This window comes from Anticarsia gemmatalis, chromosome 29 (genome assembly GCF_050436995.1).
Source record: "Anticarsia gemmatalis isolate Benzon Research Colony breed Stoneville strain chromosome 29, ilAntGemm2 primary, whole genome shotgun sequence".
Taxonomy (NCBI): domain Eukaryota; kingdom Metazoa; phylum Arthropoda; class Insecta; order Lepidoptera; family Erebidae; genus Anticarsia; species Anticarsia gemmatalis.
In genome coordinates this window covers 4,605,777-4,628,150 of record NC_134773.1, presented here as the reverse complement: position 1 = coordinate 4,628,150, position 22,374 = coordinate 4,605,777, and the positions used below count along the sequence as shown (strand labels likewise).

General features: G+C 39.2%; 1 protein-coding gene across 7 annotated transcripts; it reads right to left on the bottom strand.

The window, feature by feature from the left end:
- Window positions 1-1,626: 1,626 nt before the first annotated feature.
- Window positions 1,627-22,368, bottom strand: Ssdp (Sequence-specific single-stranded DNA-binding protein). 7 transcript variants are annotated; one of them, XM_076133482.1, is made up of 8 exons: window positions 21,897-22,368; window positions 20,410-20,625; window positions 19,659-19,850; window positions 13,078-13,269; window positions 10,845-10,964; window positions 9,425-9,532; window positions 7,747-7,801; window positions 5,879-6,010 (listed from the first exon to the last, which is right to left on the bottom strand). In XM_076133482.1, the coding sequence occupies exons 1-7, from the start codon at window positions 22,240-22,242 to the stop codon at window positions 7,785-7,787; spliced, it is 1,191 nt and encodes a 396-aa protein (XP_075989597.1). In that variant the 5' UTR covers window positions 22,243-22,368; the 3' UTR covers window positions 5,879-6,010; window positions 7,747-7,784. The 7 variants fall into 7 exon arrangements, with proteins under 7 accessions (XP_075989595.1, XP_075989596.1, XP_075989598.1 ...); XM_076133480.1 differs by lacking the exon at window positions 7,747-7,801 and having other exon boundaries at window positions 1,627-6,010; XM_076133481.1 differs by lacking the exon at window positions 7,747-7,801 and having other exon boundaries at window positions 1,627-6,010; window positions 19,659-19,844.
- Window positions 22,369-22,374: the final 6 nt, after the last annotated feature.

Below are 22,374 nucleotides of genomic sequence, written 5' to 3'. Positions count from 1 at the left end.
CTTTCCGACATTGATTGTAAAGTCTACAATAACAAACAAAATACGACTAAAATTAGTACTTACAATTTATTTTAGCCGAGTGGTATAAGTTGACACCTCCCACGCAAGTGGTCGCAGGTTCGAACCCGAAGCAACACACCAACGACTTTTCGAAGTTAGGTATGTGTGTATTAGAAATAATTATCACATGCTCCAACGGTGAAGGAAAACATCGTGAGGAAACCTTGCATGCCTAAAATTTGTTTAATGCATTTATTGAGGGCATGCAAAGTCCCCAACCCGCACTTGGCCAGCATGGTGGACTCAAGGCCTAACCCCTCCCTCATTATGGGAGGAGACTGTTGCCCAGCAGTGGGACAGTAATGGGTTAAATTTATTTTATTTATTATTTGTAACTATTCTGTTACAAACTGTACCTCAATATATAATTCAGTTCAGAGTCGCTCACATAACCCGTAGTGATTTAACAAGCGTGGGAAGCGCCACCTGACGGTTTGAACACGCAAACTATGTTACAGTAGTGTTTTAGTTATAAAGATAGGAGTTTACAGGTTTGATTTCTAAATATGTAGTAGGTACGTTTTTGGAAACGTATTGTTTTGTTTGTTTGTCGTATGGTTAGTGGTCAATCTAGTGTCAAAGTTGTTCAAGCCGCCCGAGAGGCCTTTGACGTGGCTTATATAAAGACTGTTATCTTAGTAGACAACAGCCGGGACCGACTTTTCTCGTGCGTTCAAGCCGCCCGAGACGCCTTTGACGTGGCTTAAAGACTGTTATCTTAGTAGACAACAGCCGGGACCGACTTTTCTCGTGCCCTCAGAAGTACTGAGACGCCCAGTTCAAATACCACTATGCGGTCACCCATCTATGGAATGACCGCGCCAATGGTTGCTTAACCCACAGATCATTTACCGACCGGTGAGCGCAACTGGCTATGGGCGAAACGAAAACGAATTTATACCTACTACCTATATACTATTTTAACCAAATGTCTCTGGTTCAAATTTATATTATGGGTTAAGCAGTCACCTCGCCGCAACTACCGTAGCGCCGCGTGTGGTAGGTTTGAATCCCGCCGTGGTCTTTCCTTTCCCTACACGCGCGATTGTTGTTTCATGCGCGATAGAGTGTGTGTGTAAAATCTATTGCGTGTAATAATTATCACTTGTTTTAATGGCGAAGGAAAACATGATGAAACCTTACTGCCAAAAATTTTAATGTATTTCTTGATAGTATGAAAAGTCCCGAACCCGCACTTACACAGCGTGGTGGTCTCAAGGCCCAACCCCTCCCTCGATCCGTGAGGAAACCCTTGCCCATCAGTGAGACAATAATCTATACTAATATTATAAAGCTGAAGTTTGTTTGTTTGAACGCGCTAATCTCGGGAACTACTGGTCCGATTTGAAAAATTCTTTCAGTGTTAGATAGCCCATTTATCGAGGAAGGCTATAGGCTATATATCATCACGCTACGACCAATAAGAGCAGAGTACGAGTAAATATGGTTACAAAAACGGGGAAATATTTGACGCATTCTCTCTTATGTTGCAAGCGAAGTTGCGCGGGTCAGCTAGTCGGTTATAAAAAGGGTTTTGAGAGGATTGTGAATAAATAAAACGACTAATATCTTTAATATATAATAACTATTTATGTATGTATATAAACATGACATCAATATTATAAGAAAAAAATATTTATTTATCTAACTGACGAAATGAACATAATGCATATCTTAAAATAAAGACAACCTGATTCTACATCATTGTATTAATAATAATTAATTATTATTACATTAAAAACAAAAAATTAATTTATAATCCTTAATATTTTTTTAAAAAACTTTTTTGCATTGCTGAATTCTATTTTTTGTGTTTACACTAAATTCTTATATTCTAATTAATTCAACTGCATAATATACAATTTTTGGGTCCGTTTAGTGTTGCCAGAAAAAAATAATTGAAAAAAAATTCATGAGAAAAAATATCGACTTTGAAAAATTTGATTTTATTTACACGATTTTTTTTATTTAAATATGAGAACTAAGTCGGAATAAACGTCGAGATTCAATTGCTACCGAATTTGTTAGTAATATTCACTAGAGGGACCCAATCTTGCGCAGAGCTATGATAGGGCGGGAACCCCATACAACTTAATAACTACCTCTCCGAAAAATCTCTAGTAAAGTCTAATTTATACAGATTTCCACACACCCCAGGAAAAAAATACCTATGCTACATGAAAAATACCAGAATTAAAAAAAAAAGAACTACAACACATCACTATCTCACGGTATAAAATTTTTTTCTGCATAAAAATCTCCACCTCCGGCTAGTGACGTGCAAATTTACCGATACCGGTTATTTTTCTAAAAAAAATCGTTACCGGTTTTGGTATCGGTCGGTTTCGGTAATTTTGCTCGTGTCCCAGCCCTATTACTAGACACAGTGGTTACCGCGACGTTTTTTGCAAGTCGTTACAATTTATTAAACATGAATAAATGCTCATTCCGTAGCGAGAGGAATTTCGGTACCGAATTTAAGTTTACGGTTCGAGAAAATTCGGTCGCGCTTCGGAACATGAAAAAAAAACTGACGCGATTTCGCGTTTGGGACAAACCGAGTTAGTAAATCGACGAGATATAATTCATTTATTTTAGTACTATTATATTTCACTGTATGGTTAGTGGTCAACCTAGTGCCAAAGTTGTTCATAGCCGAAGACCTTTGACATGGCTTAACAACTGCTATCTTTAAAGACAACAACCGAAACCGACTTGCAACGTGCTCGAAGCACGGAGACGCTCAGCTCAAATATCACTGCACGTACATCTGTGTAATGTACAAGTTAACATACTGATAGTTCACCTAGATTTAAATTACCAATTCTGTGTTTTACCTAAAGTATGTGTATGAAACAGGTCACCGTCAGCTGTATAAGCCGAGTCACTGATGTTATACATTCTGTATGTTGTATACCTCCGTACCGCGAACCTTGTATACAAGACTCTCTACTAAGACCGCTATCACACCGGCGATTTATGAGCGTTAGCGTTTCCTCAACGTCGCGACAACGCAACGTTTGTAGGCAACAAGAATAATCACGCCGTCCTACATCGTTCATATGTTTAAATATTATGTCGGGGAAAAAGTCTATTCGCATTATAGTATGTATGAACTTGTAATAAAATCTCTTTGGCTTCAAGAATCACAAATGAGCACACGATTCATTAGGTTTCTTTCAGTGAGCTCGTGAGGTACACAAATATCGAGCTTTATTGTGTAGAGAAAAGATTTTATTACAAGTTCATGCATACTATAATGCGAAAAGACTTTTTCCCCCGACTTAATAGTATCATATTCGCAAAGGTAACGTTAGAGAAACGCCAACGGGTGAATATTGGCCTAAGTTGTTCAACAACGGTTTGTCCCAAACGCGCGACCGCTCGCACCGATAAATTGTTAACATCCAGACTTATAAATAAAATTACACCTCTAGGAACATTAAGAGCTTAACACAAAATAAATCTAAATAATTTATTTACCATTTTGATTGTATTTAATTGATAATTGGGTGACATTTTTTTACGAAATTTACCCTAACTTGACGAAAAATACCAGTTTTTATATAATAGGATACGGGAATTAACTCGAACACGGCGAGTCATCGAGAAATAGCGCCGAAACGTTAGGTATTTCGAAGTAAAATGCGTGTTCGCGTTAATTCCCGTATTCTATTATATAATCAACATGCTTTGCGAAAGTATCAGTAACCGGTTTTTGTCCGTCCCGTCAAATTTTTCAGTTTTTGCGTTAACTTGCAATAGGTACGAGTGCCTTCAATCATGGACATAAATGTATTATTGATTTGAATTATAAATGAAATCTTTCTCAAAGATGTTAAGAGATTTTCTCCAAGAGCTTTCACAGCTTATAATTAAGTGTCTGATAACTTACCTGCTAGATTAATTAACAGTAAACTCATGAAAATATCTGTCAATATTCCATTTGATAAGATATTAAACATACCAATGGTAAAGGTGGTATATTCCGGTCCAAACCAATTGTTGATTTTCAAAAATTTGTTCCCTTTCTATGCCTTTAAACCGTATTAAGCCAGCGTGGTGGACTCAAGGCCTAACCAGGATTATTCCAGGGGGAGATCCTTGCCCAGCAGTGGGACAGTAATGGGTTAGATTTATTGCAACCACTCCCTCATTACGGGATAAAACTAGCCCGGCAGTGGGACCTTAATGGGTTAATTTGATTATATATTTTAAAAGGGTTTTAATTTCGCAAAAAATGCCCCCCAATTATAAATGGAAGATTATAATTATTACAAATATATAAATAAACGCACATTGAATAATTAAAAATCGGTGCGTTTCGTCGTTTTCTTAAATTATATAAATAATATAGCTTCGGCCGCATACGCTAGTGGAGTAGACAGAATTCTTTAGTTATTTACTAATTTTTCCAAAATTTTTGTACCAATTTCACCTTGAAAATCTACAAAAAAACGCAAAAAAAATCAAAAGTTATTCCTTTCAAAGTCTTACCGTCTAATTTTAATTCAATTTGCAAAATTTAAATTTTGTTTAATTTTTTTTCCTAATTGCCTAATCAATTTAGTATCTCTGTCTACCCCACAAGCTTAAAATTGTAAACAATCACGCAACCGCACATATAGTCAAAAAATTATATTAAAAATAAAGATATTTATCAAACTAATACATATATAATATTTTTTTTTATTCGAAATAATAATAATAATAAAAAATTCTAATATATAACTAAGTAAATAGATAATACACAGTACATCACTAATTTTGACAGATTTCGTCTTTGAAGGAGTCTACACAAAAAAGTCGCCAACACGCTGACAATTGTCGGCGGCTCGATGTATACGATTATATTACAAAAGTCAAGCTTACAAGTCACCAACATGAATATTTTGAAATAAAAAGTCGCCAACATCTAGTCGCTGACATAATATGTCGGCCGGTCGGCGACTTTTACTTGTAGACTCCACGTCAGTCTCTAAAGTGACAGTGTCAGATACAATAAGACGTCGTCATAACTTCTATACAAAAAAAGACATTCCGTCACTGACACTTGACACTAGACACTGACTGTCAAAACAAAAAAACTGTCATGACATTATTTTTCATTTCTCGTCTATCAATATGTTCTGGGTCTTATTCTTTGACAATTTGATTTTAAGTCCATTTGAAATATGTAAAACGGCTGGACCGTTCCCCGTGAAACGTTTACGAACGAATAGCTCAACTATTCGCAGTCTTAATTACAATCTATTTAGTCCCGGAAGTCATTTTAATGTGAAATTATTTTCACTTTTCGACAATAAGATTCTAATGATAATGTTTGGTTTTCCTTCAAAAGGAAAAAAGTCGAAAAATAAAATTGTCAAAAAATTTTGAAAAAACAAAAATAACTACATCGGTCTAGATTAAAAACAAAGAAATATAATAATAAATAGCTGTGCAAAGGAAACGCCAAAAGAAATGGGTATTAAAAAATACATTTTTAACATCAGATCGTTTGAAAACATTGCGCGCGACCATTTACCGTAAAAAACAAAAATTTTGAGATCAAAAACGAAAGTAATCTCCGAATATTATACAAAATACTAAACAGCAAAAAGAAACACGATACCGAAAAACCGATACCGGAAAAAACCGATACCAGAAACCGGCAACACGCAACACCAATCGTAAAACCAACAGAAAAACGCCGAAAAAAAAATGGTATCTCAACAATCCGACACCCACAAAACCGGTATCGGAATTCCTGTACCGTAAAAACCGGTATTTAAGAGGTAAACTATCGCGCATCAGTTTTATCGGTAAATAACGATTCACTGCATAAAATAGTCCGGATGCTCGGGGTCCTTTTCAAATCTCTTGGCCTCTTCCTGCATGCTTTCCTTTATTTTCAAAATGGCTGCTGATTCCGTTTGATCGTTCTGGTCGCCGCCCGGGCCCCCAAAACCTTTACGAGAAGACTGTATTGTCAAAACTACTAGGACTTCTAAGACAGCCCATTGAGCGTACCGCATACATGACTTTTAATGCATTTTAATTACATTTACTATTAACATTTTGAGTTGGTTTCGATGATCTAAGATTATTTCTGTGCCAGTGAAAAACGGTAGTCATATTTCATCAAAAAATTGTTAAGAAATTAGAGTACACTTTTATCCCACTGTTGCAACATTTATAGTGTAAGATAACCCTTTTTGCACATTGCTAACTTTCTCATTTTTAATATCAAAACGACGAATGATCTATCGTTTAGTGAAAATAGATAAATAATCTGTTTTCACTAATCGATAGATCATTTTTTCCGAGGACGAGGCTATACCCTTTTCACTAGATGCACAGATTTTGGTTGGAGTAAGCCAGCAGGCCTGACGCTTGTCTGAACAGTCCATTGGACGCTCGAGACAAACAAAGTATTCTATTTTAACTTATTTAACTGAATTTTGTATTAAACTAATAGTAAATGCATAAAATGCATTTATGTATGTACGACGGCCGCTCCATGGGATAAAAAACATACAACACCGTGGAAATATGTTTGGGTACGGCAAAGTTAAGAAATATACTAGTAATTATTCAGAAAATATATCCATACATGTAAGTGCGATAGTCTATCTGTCTGCTACGAATTAACGACTAAACTTATTTTAATAAAATTTTACTGAAATGCCGAGGTTGCACATAATCTAATTGTACTATTGGTGAGAGCCGCATAAAAATCCATTCAGTAGTTTCTCAGATTGTCGTGAACAGACAGACAGACAACGGAGGATTTATTTTATAATGTAGCGGCCTAGTTTTTTAACTTTGCCGGTCCAAATATATTTCCAAACGGGTCGCAAACGAAGCTTAGAAATAACTACAGGAATTAATAACCTATCTTTAGATAAAAACTAAAGTTTGACTTATTTACTTTTTAGTTAAAAAATAATGAAGCAAAACTTTAGTATAAGCTAACTTTATACAGTCAATCTATCGCGACGTATAGTTAATAGTCAACCTAGTATCAAAGTAGTTGAAGTGTTTGTCTGAACTCATGTTATGTTAACAAGTTAGACTTGTAACGTGCTCGAAGCACGGAGACGCTCAGCTCAAATATCACTGCACGTACATCTATGTAATGTACGCGTTAACATACTGAGCGTTTACGCCGCTATTCGATACTTAACGATTTTCGTCTTCAAACGACAACCGCCATACAAATCCATTTGTTATACGAGTCGCGTCGCCGACGTTAGTCCCGTGACTGAATTTGTATAGCCGTAGTCACTTAACCTTTGACCGCCACGGTCGGCTATATTCGACAAATCAGAAAGTGCTCACGACGCTATATTTTTGTCGACATTTGCCAACGAAAGCGTCTTGAGCACATTCTGAATCGTCTAGTATAGCCGACCGTGGCGGTCAAAGGGTTAACCAACACAATTGATAATAGTTTGCAAAACTAAAATGAATCTTTATCAATTGTGTTGGTTTCATATGAAAAAATAATCGAAACTAGTTCAAATTCCCACGTTCAATGTTACCCAAGTCGACTGTATGAAAGACTTTCGTAACCACAGGCAACGGCGATAGATAGACTGTATAACCGCCATAGTTACTAAAGTTAGATTATTAACACCGCAGTTGTACCGACACCCGATATGTAATCATGCAGCATCCACCATTTTTTTATTAAAAACTTACTGTGAACGTCAGCGTAGATGTAACCTTTCTTTAAAATCTCAGAATTGAAAGGGACCTGTAATTTTATAAATTATTATAATAAAAGAATTTTATATTTTTATTCTTAATTCTGATGATGTGAATTTTTGAGTGATATTATTTTTTGACATATGAGTTATGCCTAGGATATAGTTTATTTAGTCCCCAACCCGCACTTACTTGGTCAGCGTGGTGGACTCAAGGCCTAACCCCTCCCTCATTCCGGGTCTTTGCCCCGCAGTGGGACAGTAATGGGTTAAATTAAATAAGGTTACAAATGCATCCACAATCGTATGGATATTTTTGAAAACAATGAAACTCTTTAAAACATTAGCTGTCTGCTAATTGCAGTTTTGTCAAAATGGTTTCTGAGACTGGCTGGACCATAGAAACCGACAAACTGCCTGTGTGGGAGATCTATCCCAATAAATTTATCGTTTTTATATTTTAATATTTTTTTTATTATTTTTCTCATTAACAAAGCTAAAAAATGTTATTTACAACAAATTATATACAAAAAATAATGAAAATAGGTGGATGCTACATCTTAATTTTAAAATTATTGAGCTAGCTACACACGGTCAAATTTTTACACTACATATTTAAGTGTGTATCGGACAGTGTATATCTTGCATTATTTACAAATAAATGGTACATATCGGCTATATACATATGCCTAACTGAATTAATTTATGCAACGTGTAAAATAATTGACGCACAGCCCTTATACGCCAAAAAAAAAATAGGAACAAAATGTCTTCAATACTTTGTGAAAAAGTATAGTAAATAAATATATTTTCAGACTTTAGATTAGAAATGCCTGATTGATTGAAATTCAGAATGTAATTGTAATTGTTTCGATTTCCGAGCTAGTGGTAGAATCAGTAACTGTAACGACTATCATAAGTGTCAATATTTGACCTAAATGATTTGATTTTGATTTTTACCACTATCATTCCTAGTCGCAGCCCGAAGTTTATAAATCCGTATCATAAGCTGCTCAAACTATTTAATTGCTTAGTTCTTACTGACTCTATACCCGAAATATAATAAGTATATAATATATAAGAACACAAGAAAGCAATTTTTTATCCGCATTTGACTGGTCGATTATAGCTTTGCAAACAAAACACTATTTAACTTGCCTTTGCACCATATATACTTTTGGCATTTATAATAAAGACAGGTCTGCAAGTGCAAATTTATCGTTTTCTCATATTCTAATGAAAAATATTTATGAAACCTTGTATGACTATGATTTCTTGAAGGAATATGTCCCGCTATTGTTCAAAATATAACCCAAATTCAGTTATAAACTGCTATTTCTAATACCTATATCATAACAAAAGATCCATACAATAATATAAAAAATAAGAATAAAAAATTACAAAAATATATAAAAGGCTGAAAGGCTTATAAAGTGTTTTGTTTCTTTCACTCCTTAGCGAAATGAAAAATAGAAAACATATTATAGTAGCTTTTTAACTAAAATAGGTTTATAGTGTTTATGAATAAGAGGGTTATTTTTCATACTTTCGGTATTTGACAAAAAATAAATCTTAACTTTTAAACTCCCGTATTCTATTATACATTAAACAATAAATCTGTCAGGGCGTGTGCGTTCTATTACACGTTGCATATATACAAGAGTGATACTCACTTAGATTGTAGTCACCCATGCCGGAGCCGGAGTCTTCCCGGGGCGTGCCGGGGCCGCCGCCGCCCACGCCGCCCGGAGACGATTTCATGCCGTCCACGCCGCCGAGACCTGTGGCCAGGCATTATGTTAGCATATAACAATAATATATATTATACAACTTTCACGTTAACTTTTTTATATATCCTCTTATAACCAACTAGCTGACCCGCACAACTTCGCTTGCGTCACGTAAGAGAGAATGGGTCATAATTTTCTCCGTTTTTGTAACATTTTTTAGTGATACTCTGCTCCTATTGGTCGTAGCGTGATCTACCTAACACTGAAATAATTTTTCAAATCGGACCAGTAATTCCTGAGATTAGCGCGTTCCAACAAACAAACAAACTCTTCAGCTTCATAATACTAGTATAGATATTATAAAATTGAAGAAAAATTATGACCCATTCTCTCTAAAGTGACGCTAGCGAAGTTGCGCGGATCAGCTTATATCTTATATAAAATTTCCATGCGCCATGTTAGTTACCGTACTTCTCCGAAACGGCTTGACCCATTCTCATGAAATTTTATGAGCATATTTACAATTAAAAATGCAAGACCCAGATTTTCTTCAGTCATGAAGAAGACTTATAGTATTCCTTCAAATTTTTCATCACACCGCTTGCTTTTCTCTTATAACCAATGGTTTTTTAAAAAGTAATACTAACTTAAGAATACCATCACTTAGCAGTGTCTGCTTTCAAGCTCTTCTCATCACCTTCCGAACTGGCGGTAAATTCACTCTCTGTATCATTGACTACTGCCACAAACTTTTCTATATTATGCATAATAATATACCCGAAGATTCGTCCTAAATAATTAAAATAGTCTTGTGAATTTTCTTATAAATACAACATTTTTAAAATATCGTAACAATTGAAATTGCTAGCAAGCTAATAATGAGCAAAATAAATAAAAATGTCACAGGCGGTCCTGTATGACAACATGTACTTATGTATGTGAATGAAGCAAGGGAAGTTTGTAAGGATCGTACCAAGTAGCGTTCTTTGGTCTCTACTTACTCCTATGGAGTAAAGGCGTGATTTTATGTATGAATTTAGAAATAAAAAAAAATTAAAAACAAAGCTAAAAGCAGACAACATAGGTGATGGGAAAATCCGGTAAAAAACCGAATTAAAACGAAAAAAATAGGACTCTGACACGCCGTTTCGGCGGTTTTCGAATCAGAAAAACCAAAACTATATTTTAATCAAAGCACTATGAAACACGGAACAGCACCGCACACCCACCACAACCATTTATTTTCCAAAAAATATCGCAAAAACGCAAGTGTCAGAGCCCTTTAAGACACGAGCGCATGAAAAAAAAAATATTTTAATTTTTTTAAAAAATTTTTTTTTTCTTTGCGTGTTTTTTTGCGCACCTTCGGAGGCGGGCGGCTGGGGCAGGTGCTGCGGTGCGGGCCCGTGGTCCCCCGCGAGCGGGAACTCCGCCCCTAGGGCTCCCGCTCCCGGCTTCATCAGAGCGTACATGCCGTCAGCCCCTGTCGCGCAAATGCGTGACTTCTAACTTTCCATTTTCAAATTCGCATTGCATAGACAATATTATTAAACTGCCTCTATGGTTTCTAAACCATAGTGTATGCGGATCATAAAGGTTCAATTACTTTCACTATTGTTTAAAGTTGATGTTGGAAAACTATAGTGTAAATCACTATTTAAATTGCAGTCATAGATTATTCCCAATTAAGTCAAAGACTTAGAAATTCTCAGTGCTTTGCTATTCATTATCTAATAATATACCTGGTATATGGCAATAGGCTCGCCCCCTATTACATAAGTCTGGTCTAGTACATAGCTACAAGCTTGACCCCTATTACATGACACTAAGGAGTCCTTGTTTTGATACTCTTGCATGTCATTTCAGCGATAAAAACTACTAATTTTGTCTAAAAATGTTGCCGATTACCTACTTATGTTTATGCAGCATATATTATTCAATTATTCCGTTTTCTTAATCCTAATAATAATATGTCATAATTATTGAAATTTCGTTCGTTTCTTACATAGAAATTGTTTGTTATCTGGGAATCACTTAGAAGATTTTCAAGTTATGCAATGTCTTCCACACTAAGCCTATGTGATGAACATAAGGCTTTTGCACGCATAGAGAAATATAATGCCATACAGTCAACTTGGGTAACTTTGAATCATTTGGGTAACATTGACAGTGGGAATTTGCACTAGTTTCGATTATTTTTTCATATGAAACCAACACAATTGATAAAAGTATGCAATACTAAAATGAATCTTTATCAATTGTGTTGGTTTCATATGAAAAAATAAAGGAAACTAGTTCAAATTCCCACTGTCAATGTTACCCAAATGATTCAAAGTTACCCAAGTTGACTGTACATACCAAACATGTTCTATATGAGAAACGAAATTAAATTTAAAACTAAAACTTAAACTAATATTAAGACAAATACATACACAATTTCGTACATAGTTGGCAGTTATGTACATAAGAACGGAATTTTAAGCAGTGTACAGAAGCGTAAACCAAGGTTATAAGAGAACGAAGCAAGCAGAATGGAAAAGAAGTAGAAAGAATTTTATAAATCTTCTTTTCTTTTTTACACGTATGTATACTAATGTATAGTGGTATAAGATTGAAAATGTGCATACCTATATATACCTATGGTGATATTTCAATAAAGTTATATACTCATGTTTTATACTAATGACCATGTGACTATCAACGTCATGTGAGTAGAATAGCAACGATTCTTTTATTGTTTTACATATTTTTCTTTAGAAGGATAATAAAAAATATAAACAAAAGTAATTTCTTTAAAAATAGCAATTTTAATCTATTGAACCACATGGTGGACTAGGACTAGAAACCTAACCAAGCTCATTTCTTATACCATGCCCAGCAGTGGGACAGTGAGAATTCAATATACTTAAAATTTCCATGCTTATATTTATTATTTTCAACAATCATATACCTACATTTTAAGGTCAGTAAAATTACTTAAATTCAATTAAATATTGCTTGATGATACATTTTACCCCAATTGTTATAACAGGAACTGATGAAAGATGATGAAGCTTACCCCCTAAGTGAGGGGTAAATATAGCTAGGAAGGGGTTAACATTAAAAGCTAGTAGGTGCTGAAACTTTTTTAGTGTACTTTAAATACTGTATTTAATTAATTTTATTGATGTTTTTCAAGGCTAAAAGGCTGAACTGAGAACTAATAGAATTTTGTAGACATTATTGGAGACCAGGGATCAAAAATAGGCTACTATTTATGCTGCAGACTAGTTACATAAAGATAATTTTGAAATAAAAAGTGATATAAAGCTGGAAAGTATTTTTGGACGCGCTAATCTCGGGAACTAATGTTTCGAATTGAAAAAATATCTTTGTGTTGAATAGTCCATTTATTTAAGTAGACTATGACCAAATAACATAACGATATTAAATTGGATTAGAGCAGGAATAAAAAATGAAAATGGAAGAATTACTAAACTTCACGCGGACGAAGTTTTGGGTACTAGTATATAATAAAGACATTAAAAAGTTTCAGCAACCCAATTAAAACGCTTACCCATCCAATACCCTCCACCTATATTTAAGTCATCACTTACCAGAGTTAGACGAGTCCTGTGGGCTTGGCATGATCGGTGTGGGGGGCCCCGGCGGTCCGTTGGAGCCCGGCGGAGCCCCGTAGGCGCCGGGCGAGCCGCCGCTGTAGTTGAGCGGCGCGGAGCCCCCGCCGCCGCCGCCCCCGCTACCCCCCGCCCACGCGCCGCGAGGACCCATACCCATGGGTGGCATACCTGTGTGTGTTTAGGGGTTGAATGTAGGCTGAGCTTCTATAATAATATCTTCTTATCGTATAGTTCAGTGGTTCCCAATCAGTGGTCCGTGGAAGCCAAAATATGGTTCACAAACGATTTTTAATTTAAAATTTTCAGGACGATTATTACACTTTATTTTTAATATACTTACATAGTGGTCCCTGCTAACCAGAATAATATAAAAGTGGTCACGGACTAAGAATGCAACTGGCCATGGGCGCGCCTTAATTAATCTTTACTAATGACAAGATTTGCCAGGTCATTAAATATACAGGATGTCCCAAAACTCAACAATAATCCGGGACTGAACGGAACCAGAGCCAACATTTTATCCAACTTTGTCTTCTCTGAACATAAGATTATTTCTAATACACACATAACTCCGAACAATCAATGGTGTTTTGCCTCGGGTTAGAACCTATGTTACCTTAACCTCTCGAGCGCCCCACGTCAAAATTCAAATATACCGTTAAGCGTCCAGGCCAAAAATGGCGCGCGAAATTGAATTGGCGGTTGGCGTTTAAGCGCCGATTCCGTCATATTTTGATACTAACACCCTAGTCATACCTTATATATTTGAAATCTACATAAAATTTGCTATATATTAAAAAAATAAACCACAAATAATATTTGATAGTGGTGGTACAATAGTCGGTTTAATCTGAATATTGTGTTGTAGCGTACTTACCATACATTACCACCAGTACCAAAATACCACACCTTACATTACCTCCAGGACAAGCCATTACCATAAATAATAGACAAACCAGAAGAAACCTTTATTCAAACAAGAGCAGTTGACTTTCATGTTTACGTCCTAACAAGGACTACAGAAACAGGAATGACTTTCCTGTTGGCTGTCCTGAAAAGGACAATAGAAACAATAAGGAGCTTCGAGGATACACAGCAGAATCAGCAATTCTTCACGAATACTCGTATCGTCGCCGACTCGCCGCAATCTTCCAAGACGTCCACACCGCGCTGCGCCGCCGATCAAAATGAGTGCGCCCGCGCGGAAGACGCCATATTTATACCGAACCGCGAAACGCGGGGCGCGCCTGCGCGACAGTGACTCGCGCCGCGCCCGCGCTACACTAGCGCCGCGCCCGCGCTACACTAGCGCCGCGATGCGGTGCACAACACCCACTACTTCTAAGCTTAGTTTGTAAGATATATATACGATCATTTTGTAAATAAATTATGGTGGTTATACTCTTGTCAAGTTCTTTTATTTAACTCAAGACCGTTACTCTGCTCCCTACATTGGTGACCCCGAAGAACCATCAAGACTCAAGCAAGCCGTCCTCCAGCTCCAGCCACAATGGAAGAACAACATGAAGCCCAACACAAAGAAGAAATCTCCACCATCGCTCTGCAAGCTCGCATACCCAAATTTTGGCGCGAGAACCCCAGCCTTTGGTTCATCCAATTTGAAGCCGCCGTCGCCGCACAGAAAATCAGCGAACAACACAAATACAACATAGCCATCACTATGTTAGAACGACGCGACATAGAGCAGGCAGCGGATATTGTAAGAAACCCGCCCTCCACCGGAAGATATGAAGCCCTCAAAACTCGTCTCATAAGTGTGTACGAGGAATCTGACGAACACCAGCTGCAAAAATTGCTCGCAGGAATTGACCTCGGTGATCAAAAGCCATCACAACTCTTACGGCGAATGCGAGAGTCGGGCGGCACTCTACTCGGCGAGCAAGCATTGAAAGTCCTGTGGATGAACCAACTGCCAATTCAAATCCGCGCTACACTGTCAATCGACGCCGAATCATCACTCGACTCACTGGCATTTAAGGCGGATAAGATGATTCAACACACAAGTACTAACAACATCGCCGCAGTTACATCAACCTCCGCCGCAAGTAACAATCAAGAATTCGAGCGCCTGACTACACAACTCGAGAAAATGTCAATCGAAATCGCCGAACTTCGTCAACAACAACGACGTCAAGACTACCGCCGAACCCCTCCTGCATATAATTTCAAACCACGCTCTCGATCACCAACACCAGTTAGAAGCTTTCGCAACGGGTTATGTTTTTACCACGCAAAATTTGGGGCCAAAGCACGTCGTTGTGAACCGCCATGCACCTACACGTCAAAAAACTGAATAATACATCGAATGTGGCGGGCGTCGATGTACCCATCTCAAACCACCGCCTATGCGTCGTCGACATAAGAACAGGAGAGCGCTTCCTCGTAGACACCGGCGCCGACATCTCCGTGCTCGCATCTCGCTCAAGAAATCAAAACCGCAGCTCTTCTACACGCGACTACAAACTATACGCCGCAAACAACACGCCGATACGTACCTACGGAGAGCGCACACTCGAGCTCAACATAGGTTTACGTCGAAGTTTCAAATGGACTTTTGTCGTCGCCGACGTAAAAACATCAATATTGGGCGCTGATTTTCTACGTAACTACAAACTTCTCGTCGACTTACACCGGAGGAAATTGGTAGACAGCGTAACAGATATCACTATCAACGCAGTGCGAATACGAAGCAACGAATCAAGCATTTATCTGGTTAATCAGAACCACGCTTACCTCGATATATTAAAACGCTACCCAGACGTCCTACGGCCAATGTCACTCAAGACTCCTGCAAAACACAACGTAACGCACCACATCGAAACAACCGGACCACCGTTATATGCAAGACCACGCCCACTTCCACCCGATAAATATAAAGCTGCAAAACTCGAGTTCGAGCGCATGATGGAGATGGGAATATGTCAACCGTCTAACAGTCCCTGGGCAAGCCCGTTACACGTCGTTAAGAAAAAGGATGGCTCACTACGTGTATGCGGCGATTACAGAAGACTAAACGCGGTAACTATTCCCGATCGATATCCTATACCCCGCATTCAAGATTTCACATATCAACTACACGGCAAGAGGATATTTTCAAAACTTGATATAAAAAGTGCTTACTTTTGGATACCTACTGCAAAACAAGACGCACCGAAGACTGCAATAACAACACCGTTCGGGTTATTCGAATTTAATTGCATGACGTTTGGTTTACGCAATTCCGGACAAACATTTCAACGATTCATGCACGAAGTGTTAAGAGGCTTCGATGATTTTGTGTTCTGTTTTATCGACGATTTACTAATTAGTTCGGAAAACCAGGAAAAACATAAACACCACCTCGATCTCGTACTTCAACGTCTCAACACCTACGGAGTCACACTAAACATCGACAAGTGTAAATTCGGAGAAGAACAAGTAGAGTTCCTCGGCTATGAAGTTTCCCAACACGGCATCAAACCAACCGAAGATAGAATCAAAGCAATTGCAAATTATCCGAAGCCCCGAAACGTGCAAGAACTACGAAGATTCCTCGGTATGATAAATTTTTACCGCAGTTGTTTACCTCATCAAGCCGATCATCAGCACGAGCTAAACAAATATTTGCATAATACAAAGAAACACGACAAATCGCAAATAACATGGACGCCGCAATCCGAACGCGCTTTTGAAAATTGCCGCCAAAGCATTCTCAAAGCGACAACACTCACTCATCCCGTGCACAACGCGCCTCTGTGCTTACTCACCGACGCCTCGGATACCAGCTTAGGTGCCGTACTACAACAGAAAGTCAACAATATATGGAAACCGCTCGCCTTTTATTCAAAAACTATGAGTGAGACACAGCGCCGCTACAGTGTGTACGACCGCGAACTATTAGCGATGTACACAGCTGTTAAACACCTACGAAGACTAATAGAGGGTAACGACTTAACAATATGCACGGATCATAAACCCCTAACGTATGCACTAACACGTGGTCCAAACAGCACCGACACACCGCGACGAGAGCGCCAACTTCACTACATTAGTCAGTTTTGTAACAATATCAAGCACCTGCGCGGAGAACAAAACCAAGTAGCCGATGCATTATCTAGAATCCATGCAATAGAGTGCCCAAACAACATCGATTACGACAAATTGGCCGAAGATCAAGAACACGACGCCGAGCTGACAGCACTACGAACAAAGCCGAATTTAAAGTTCACGACAATCTCACTGCCGGGTTATCAGCGACCGATAACGTGCGAAACATCGACCGGCAAGATTCGTCCGTACCTACCGCGCGACCATCGCGTGGCTACGTTCAAAGCGCAACATGAACTTAGTCATCCCGGAGTGAGAACTACTAGGAAAGTAATAACATCGAAGTTCTTCTGGCCCGCGATGAACAAGGACGTCGGAATATGGACTAGAGCGTGCATCGGTTGTCAGCGCGCGAAAGTACATCGGCACGTCGTGAGTCCTCTCGGCGAGTTTCCCGCTTCTCAACGGTTCGAACACATACACATCGACATTGTCGGACCGCTGCCCACATCAAACGATTATAGATATATTGTCACAATGATTGACCGCTGTACTAAATGGCCGGAAGCAATACCTACGCAAGACATAACCGCGGAAACCGTGGCAAACGCGCTCTACGATGGGTGGATTTCAAGATTCGGTTGTCCGCTTCGCTTAACCACGGATCAAGGACGTCAATTCGAGTCATCGTTATTTAAAGAGCTCACTAAGAAACTGGGAATAACAAGACTGCGCACTACACCCTTTCACCCACAAGCCAACGGTCAAGTCGAAAGATGGCACCGATCTTTAAAGGCAGCGCTGATGGCGAGAAGTGCAAATGCAAACTGGAGCAAAGAATTACCAACCGTGTTGCTAGGATTACGCACCGCTCTGCACGAAGATTCAAAAGTTAGCCCCGCACTAATGACGTACGGAGCGACATTGCGCCTACCATCCGATTTTATTATGCCCGCCAAATCAAATATCGACGATTGCGAATTTGTGCGACAACTTACTGAAACAATGGCAACACACTCACCAGTGCAAAAGTCTCACGCGTCGGAGAAAAACACGTTCGTGTACAAGGACCTCGCAACTTGCAGCCACGTGTTTCTTCGCAACGACACAGTACGAAGCCCGTTAACCCCACCTTACGACGGGCCGTATGAAGTCCTAGAACGCAACCTCAAAACGTTCAAAATACAGCTGCCACTACGTACTACGACAGTCTCAATCGACAGACTTAAACCCGCACATATATTCAAGGAAACTACTTCATCGAACATGTTTTCGTCGCCCGCTACAGCTGTGAGGTCAACACTCTTGATGCCTACGCCGCAACCGCCACCGAACGAACGATACATTACGAGGGCCGGCCGAACCGTCAAGCCAAACGTACGCTTCGCTAGGGAGGGAGTACTGTAGCGTACTTACCATACATTACCACCAGTACCAAAATACCACACCTTACATTACCTCCAGGACAAGCCATTACCATAAATAATAGACAAACCAGAAGAAACCTTTATTCAAACAAGAGCAGTTGACTTTCATGTTTACGTCCTAACAAGGACTACAGAAACAGGAATGACTTTCCTGTTGGCTGTCCTGAAAAGGACAATAGAAACAATAAGGAGCTTCGAGGATACACAGCAGAATCAGCAATTCTTCACGAATACTCGTATCGTCGCCGACTCGCCGCAATCTTCCAAGACGTCCACACCGCGCTGCGCCGCCGATCAAAATGAGTGCGCCCGCGCGGAAGACGCCATATTTATACCGAACCGCGAAACGCGGGGCGCGCCTGCGCGACAGTGACTCGCGCCGCGCCCGCGCTACACTAGCGCCGCGCCCGCGCTACACTAGCGCCGCGATGCGGTGCACAACACCCACTACTTCTAAGCTTAGTTTGTAAGATATATATACGATCATTTTGTAAATAAATTATGGTGGTTATACTCTTGTCAAGTTCTTTTATTTAACTCAAGACCGTTACTCTGCTCCCTACAGTGTGCTTTAGGCATGTGTTTGAAGAAAGTCAAAAAAATATTTTTAGGCATAAAAAATAATATGACGGAAGGTCTTATCGTGTAGTTAATAAATAATGACATTAAAATCCAACTGTAAAATATACTCAAATCTTTAAAATTAGTTAAAAAAAGTATTTACAATATTGGTCATAAAGGAACATGTCGTTGGGTCAGATGTTGTTTAAGGTGCTCTCTGGCCTATATCAACCACTTATTCAAGTGTGTGCATTAGATCGTCGTCTCGTTTCATCAGCTTCAATGTCAAATAGGTTTGAAAGGGATAAACATAGTTTTAGCATTTAATTTCTACGTTTTTTTAATGTAAGATCGTTTTGCCGTACCACGGTGGCGGGACGCTTGACGGGGGTAGCACATTCAACCGTGACACGGTGGCCGGGCGCTTGAGAGGTTAACAACTTATATTACTGTTAATTGCGCAATATTAATGTAGGTCTAGAACCTAAATGTGGTCTTTATTTTCAGTGGTTAGTATCTTACCTGGTCCCTGTGGCGGAGGGCCGCGCATGCCTGCGGCGTAGGCGCCGGGGCTCATGGGCCCCATGCCGGGGCGCGGGGGCGTCATGCGCGGCCCGCCCAGCAAGCCGCCGCCGCCGCCGCCCCCGCCGCCGCCGCCGCCGCCCCCGCCCCCGCCGCCGCCGCGCTCCAGACTGTTGCCCATCATGCCTGGACCTGCAACGTGAACGAGACCTCAGTTCTAATATATAACCCTACATTGTATTAAATCAGAAGTTTTCTGTCCCACTATTGGGCTAGGGTCTCCTCCCAGAATGAGAAAAGGATTAAGCCTTGAGTCCACTGCTGGGCAAGGGTCTCCTCTCATAATGAAGAAGGAATTAGGCGTCGAGTCCACCAAATACAGGTAGGGGACTTTTCGTACTTTCAAGAACTGTGTACAAGAAATCTTACCCCTGGTTTCTGATGTACATTTAGGGGAGTTTATCTATTCAATATGTTTAAACTTTTATAAGAAAAACGTGATAGATGTGTTGCCTTGGTTCTAACCCATATAACATGGGCAGCAAAACCAAGCATATCTAATATTTTGTTTAAAAAAGCCTAGTAGTTAAATTACTAGATTAAGGTAAAATGCATAATCATATTAGTTCCCATATTAACATTATGATCAAAATCAAATCATTAATTCATTTAGTTCAAATTGATTACTGACTTATGATGTTCAGTTAAAGATATAAGATTATCAAACAATAAATTGTCTACATTTCCATACCTGGTGGTCCATTGAAATCATTGCCCATGCCCATCCTGACAGCTCCTCGGGGTCCACCTCCAGAGTACCAAGGTCCTATGAACGGCTGTCCAGTGCCCATGAGCTGTGGCTGAGGTCCGTGGGGGGAGGGTTGCGAGCCTGGGTGCGGGGCAGGTGGTGATGGCCGGAGGGGGGAGTTGGGGAAGAAGCCTGGAGGCATGCCGCCACCACCCATTCCTGAAATGTAAGTGATGTTTTATTATTAAACTGCAGGCTTATGAGTCCAAATGTAAACTATATACTACTAGAGGCCGGCTATATGTCACTCTGGGTCTACAGCTACCTATATACCAAATTTCATCATAATCGGTTCTGTAGTACTTGCATGAAAGAGTAAGAAACATCCATACATACTCACAAACTTTTGCATTTATAATATTAGTAGGATTGCACTCTGTACATACTTAGATTTTTGTAATATACCATAATATTTTTCAGGTCTGGTTGTTTTGTATTGATTATTACCTAATATGGTATATTGCACAATATTATTGACCATTTAGGCAATAGGTTACCAATCTCTAAAGGAATACCAAGTACTTCACAATAAAAAGCTTTTCAGCAGTCCCCTATACATAATAGCTGTATAATTTCTAATTAACTAAACTAAATCCTCCTCCCATAAAATGGTTTCAACCGCCATAAGGGCTAGTATAGCAAACATTGGTAAACTATGATTTAGGATATAAATTGCTGATTTAAAAAATTAATTTGTCAGGTTTTCTTAAATCTGTAAATATAGACTAAGCTTTCAGCAACTTGTGTCACTCATCCACCTCAATGTTAATGCTGAGAGAGCTCCAAAGCTTTCCATACAAATAATTTATTTTCCATAAGTCTCATAAGGAGACTCGTGCAGTAGAAATAAATTTGTAGTAAATTTGATCTTAAGTATACAGGCCGTTTAGTTAATTACAAGCCCTGACCTCATACTTACACTGAGTTCTTGAGAAATGTTATTAGCGTTCATCACTCAGTGCTAAGTCATCATCGGAGGGATTCTTATGCCACATTAATACAAAAATATAAGGTGGTCATAACCTACTTTGAAAAAACAAGTGCAATATTTATATAGATTACATAAAGTTCTTAAAATCCCCTACACAGTGATTAGAGCGACACAAAGCTGATATCTTTGTTATCAGTCACACATATTTGTTATTATAGTAAACTAGACAGAGATAGATACAACCACTTCCTGTATCCATCACTATTGCACTACATTTTTTATTTTTAGTCATAAAATCACCATAAAATCCCCACAAATAACCCCATTTCCAACATACAGTGGCCACAGTACGACGCCACGCAGAAACTAGACCACCAAAAGCGAAAATCTAAACGCTATTTACATAGAAAGATAAGAAAATGTGTTGGCCTAAAAACATGTTGCAAAACGTTAAATTGTCTGTTTACCGCGCAACTATTCGCGTATTTAGCACACGTACCGTCGTTAGGCGGCGCCGGGCCGGCGTTGTGGCCGATTCCATTGACTCCATATCCAGAATTGACAAATCCATAGTCATGAAATGCTTTCGCTTCTGATGAGTGCTCACAAGTGTCCCTCCTCTCCGGAGCGGCACAGTACAGGTCCCAGAACACGCACCACCACGAGTGCAGGAACCCGGGCGGCTCGCCGAGTGTTATATTCTTCTCCCATCGTATTTCAGACAGGAATGTTTGCGCGGCTTTGGTCGCACCGACGTGTAGCAGGTACTCATACACATAGAGTGCCAATTTCTCGCGAGCCTGAGCGTCCGAAGGCACCGTAGAGCCCTTGCCCTTGGCATACATATCGACTGGAAGCCGACTTTTATGATGATATTGTTTATTATTTACATTAACGCTTTATATCAATAAATTCAACTACACAAAATGTCATTGATCGATGGCGACATTTGGCGTCTGTGGCATAGAGAAATTGGT

What these genes read in the sequence shown, in the direction of transcription:
- Ssdp (XM_076133480.1), bottom strand. Translation starts at nt 22,242, where the DNA reads ATGTATGCCAAGGGCAAGGGCTCTACGGTGCCTTCGGACGCTCAGGCT. An exon ending in CCAGCCGCCCGCCTCCGAAG is followed by an intron (nt 9,533 to 10,844) that starts GTGCGCAAAAAA and finishes GCCTGGCCACAG; the next exon opens with GTCTCGGCGGCGTGGACGGC. An exon ending in CATGGGTGACTACAATCTAA is followed by an intron (nt 6,011 to 9,424) that starts GTGAGTATCACT and finishes CTTCTCGTAAAG; the next exon opens with GTTTTGGGGGCCCGGGCGGC.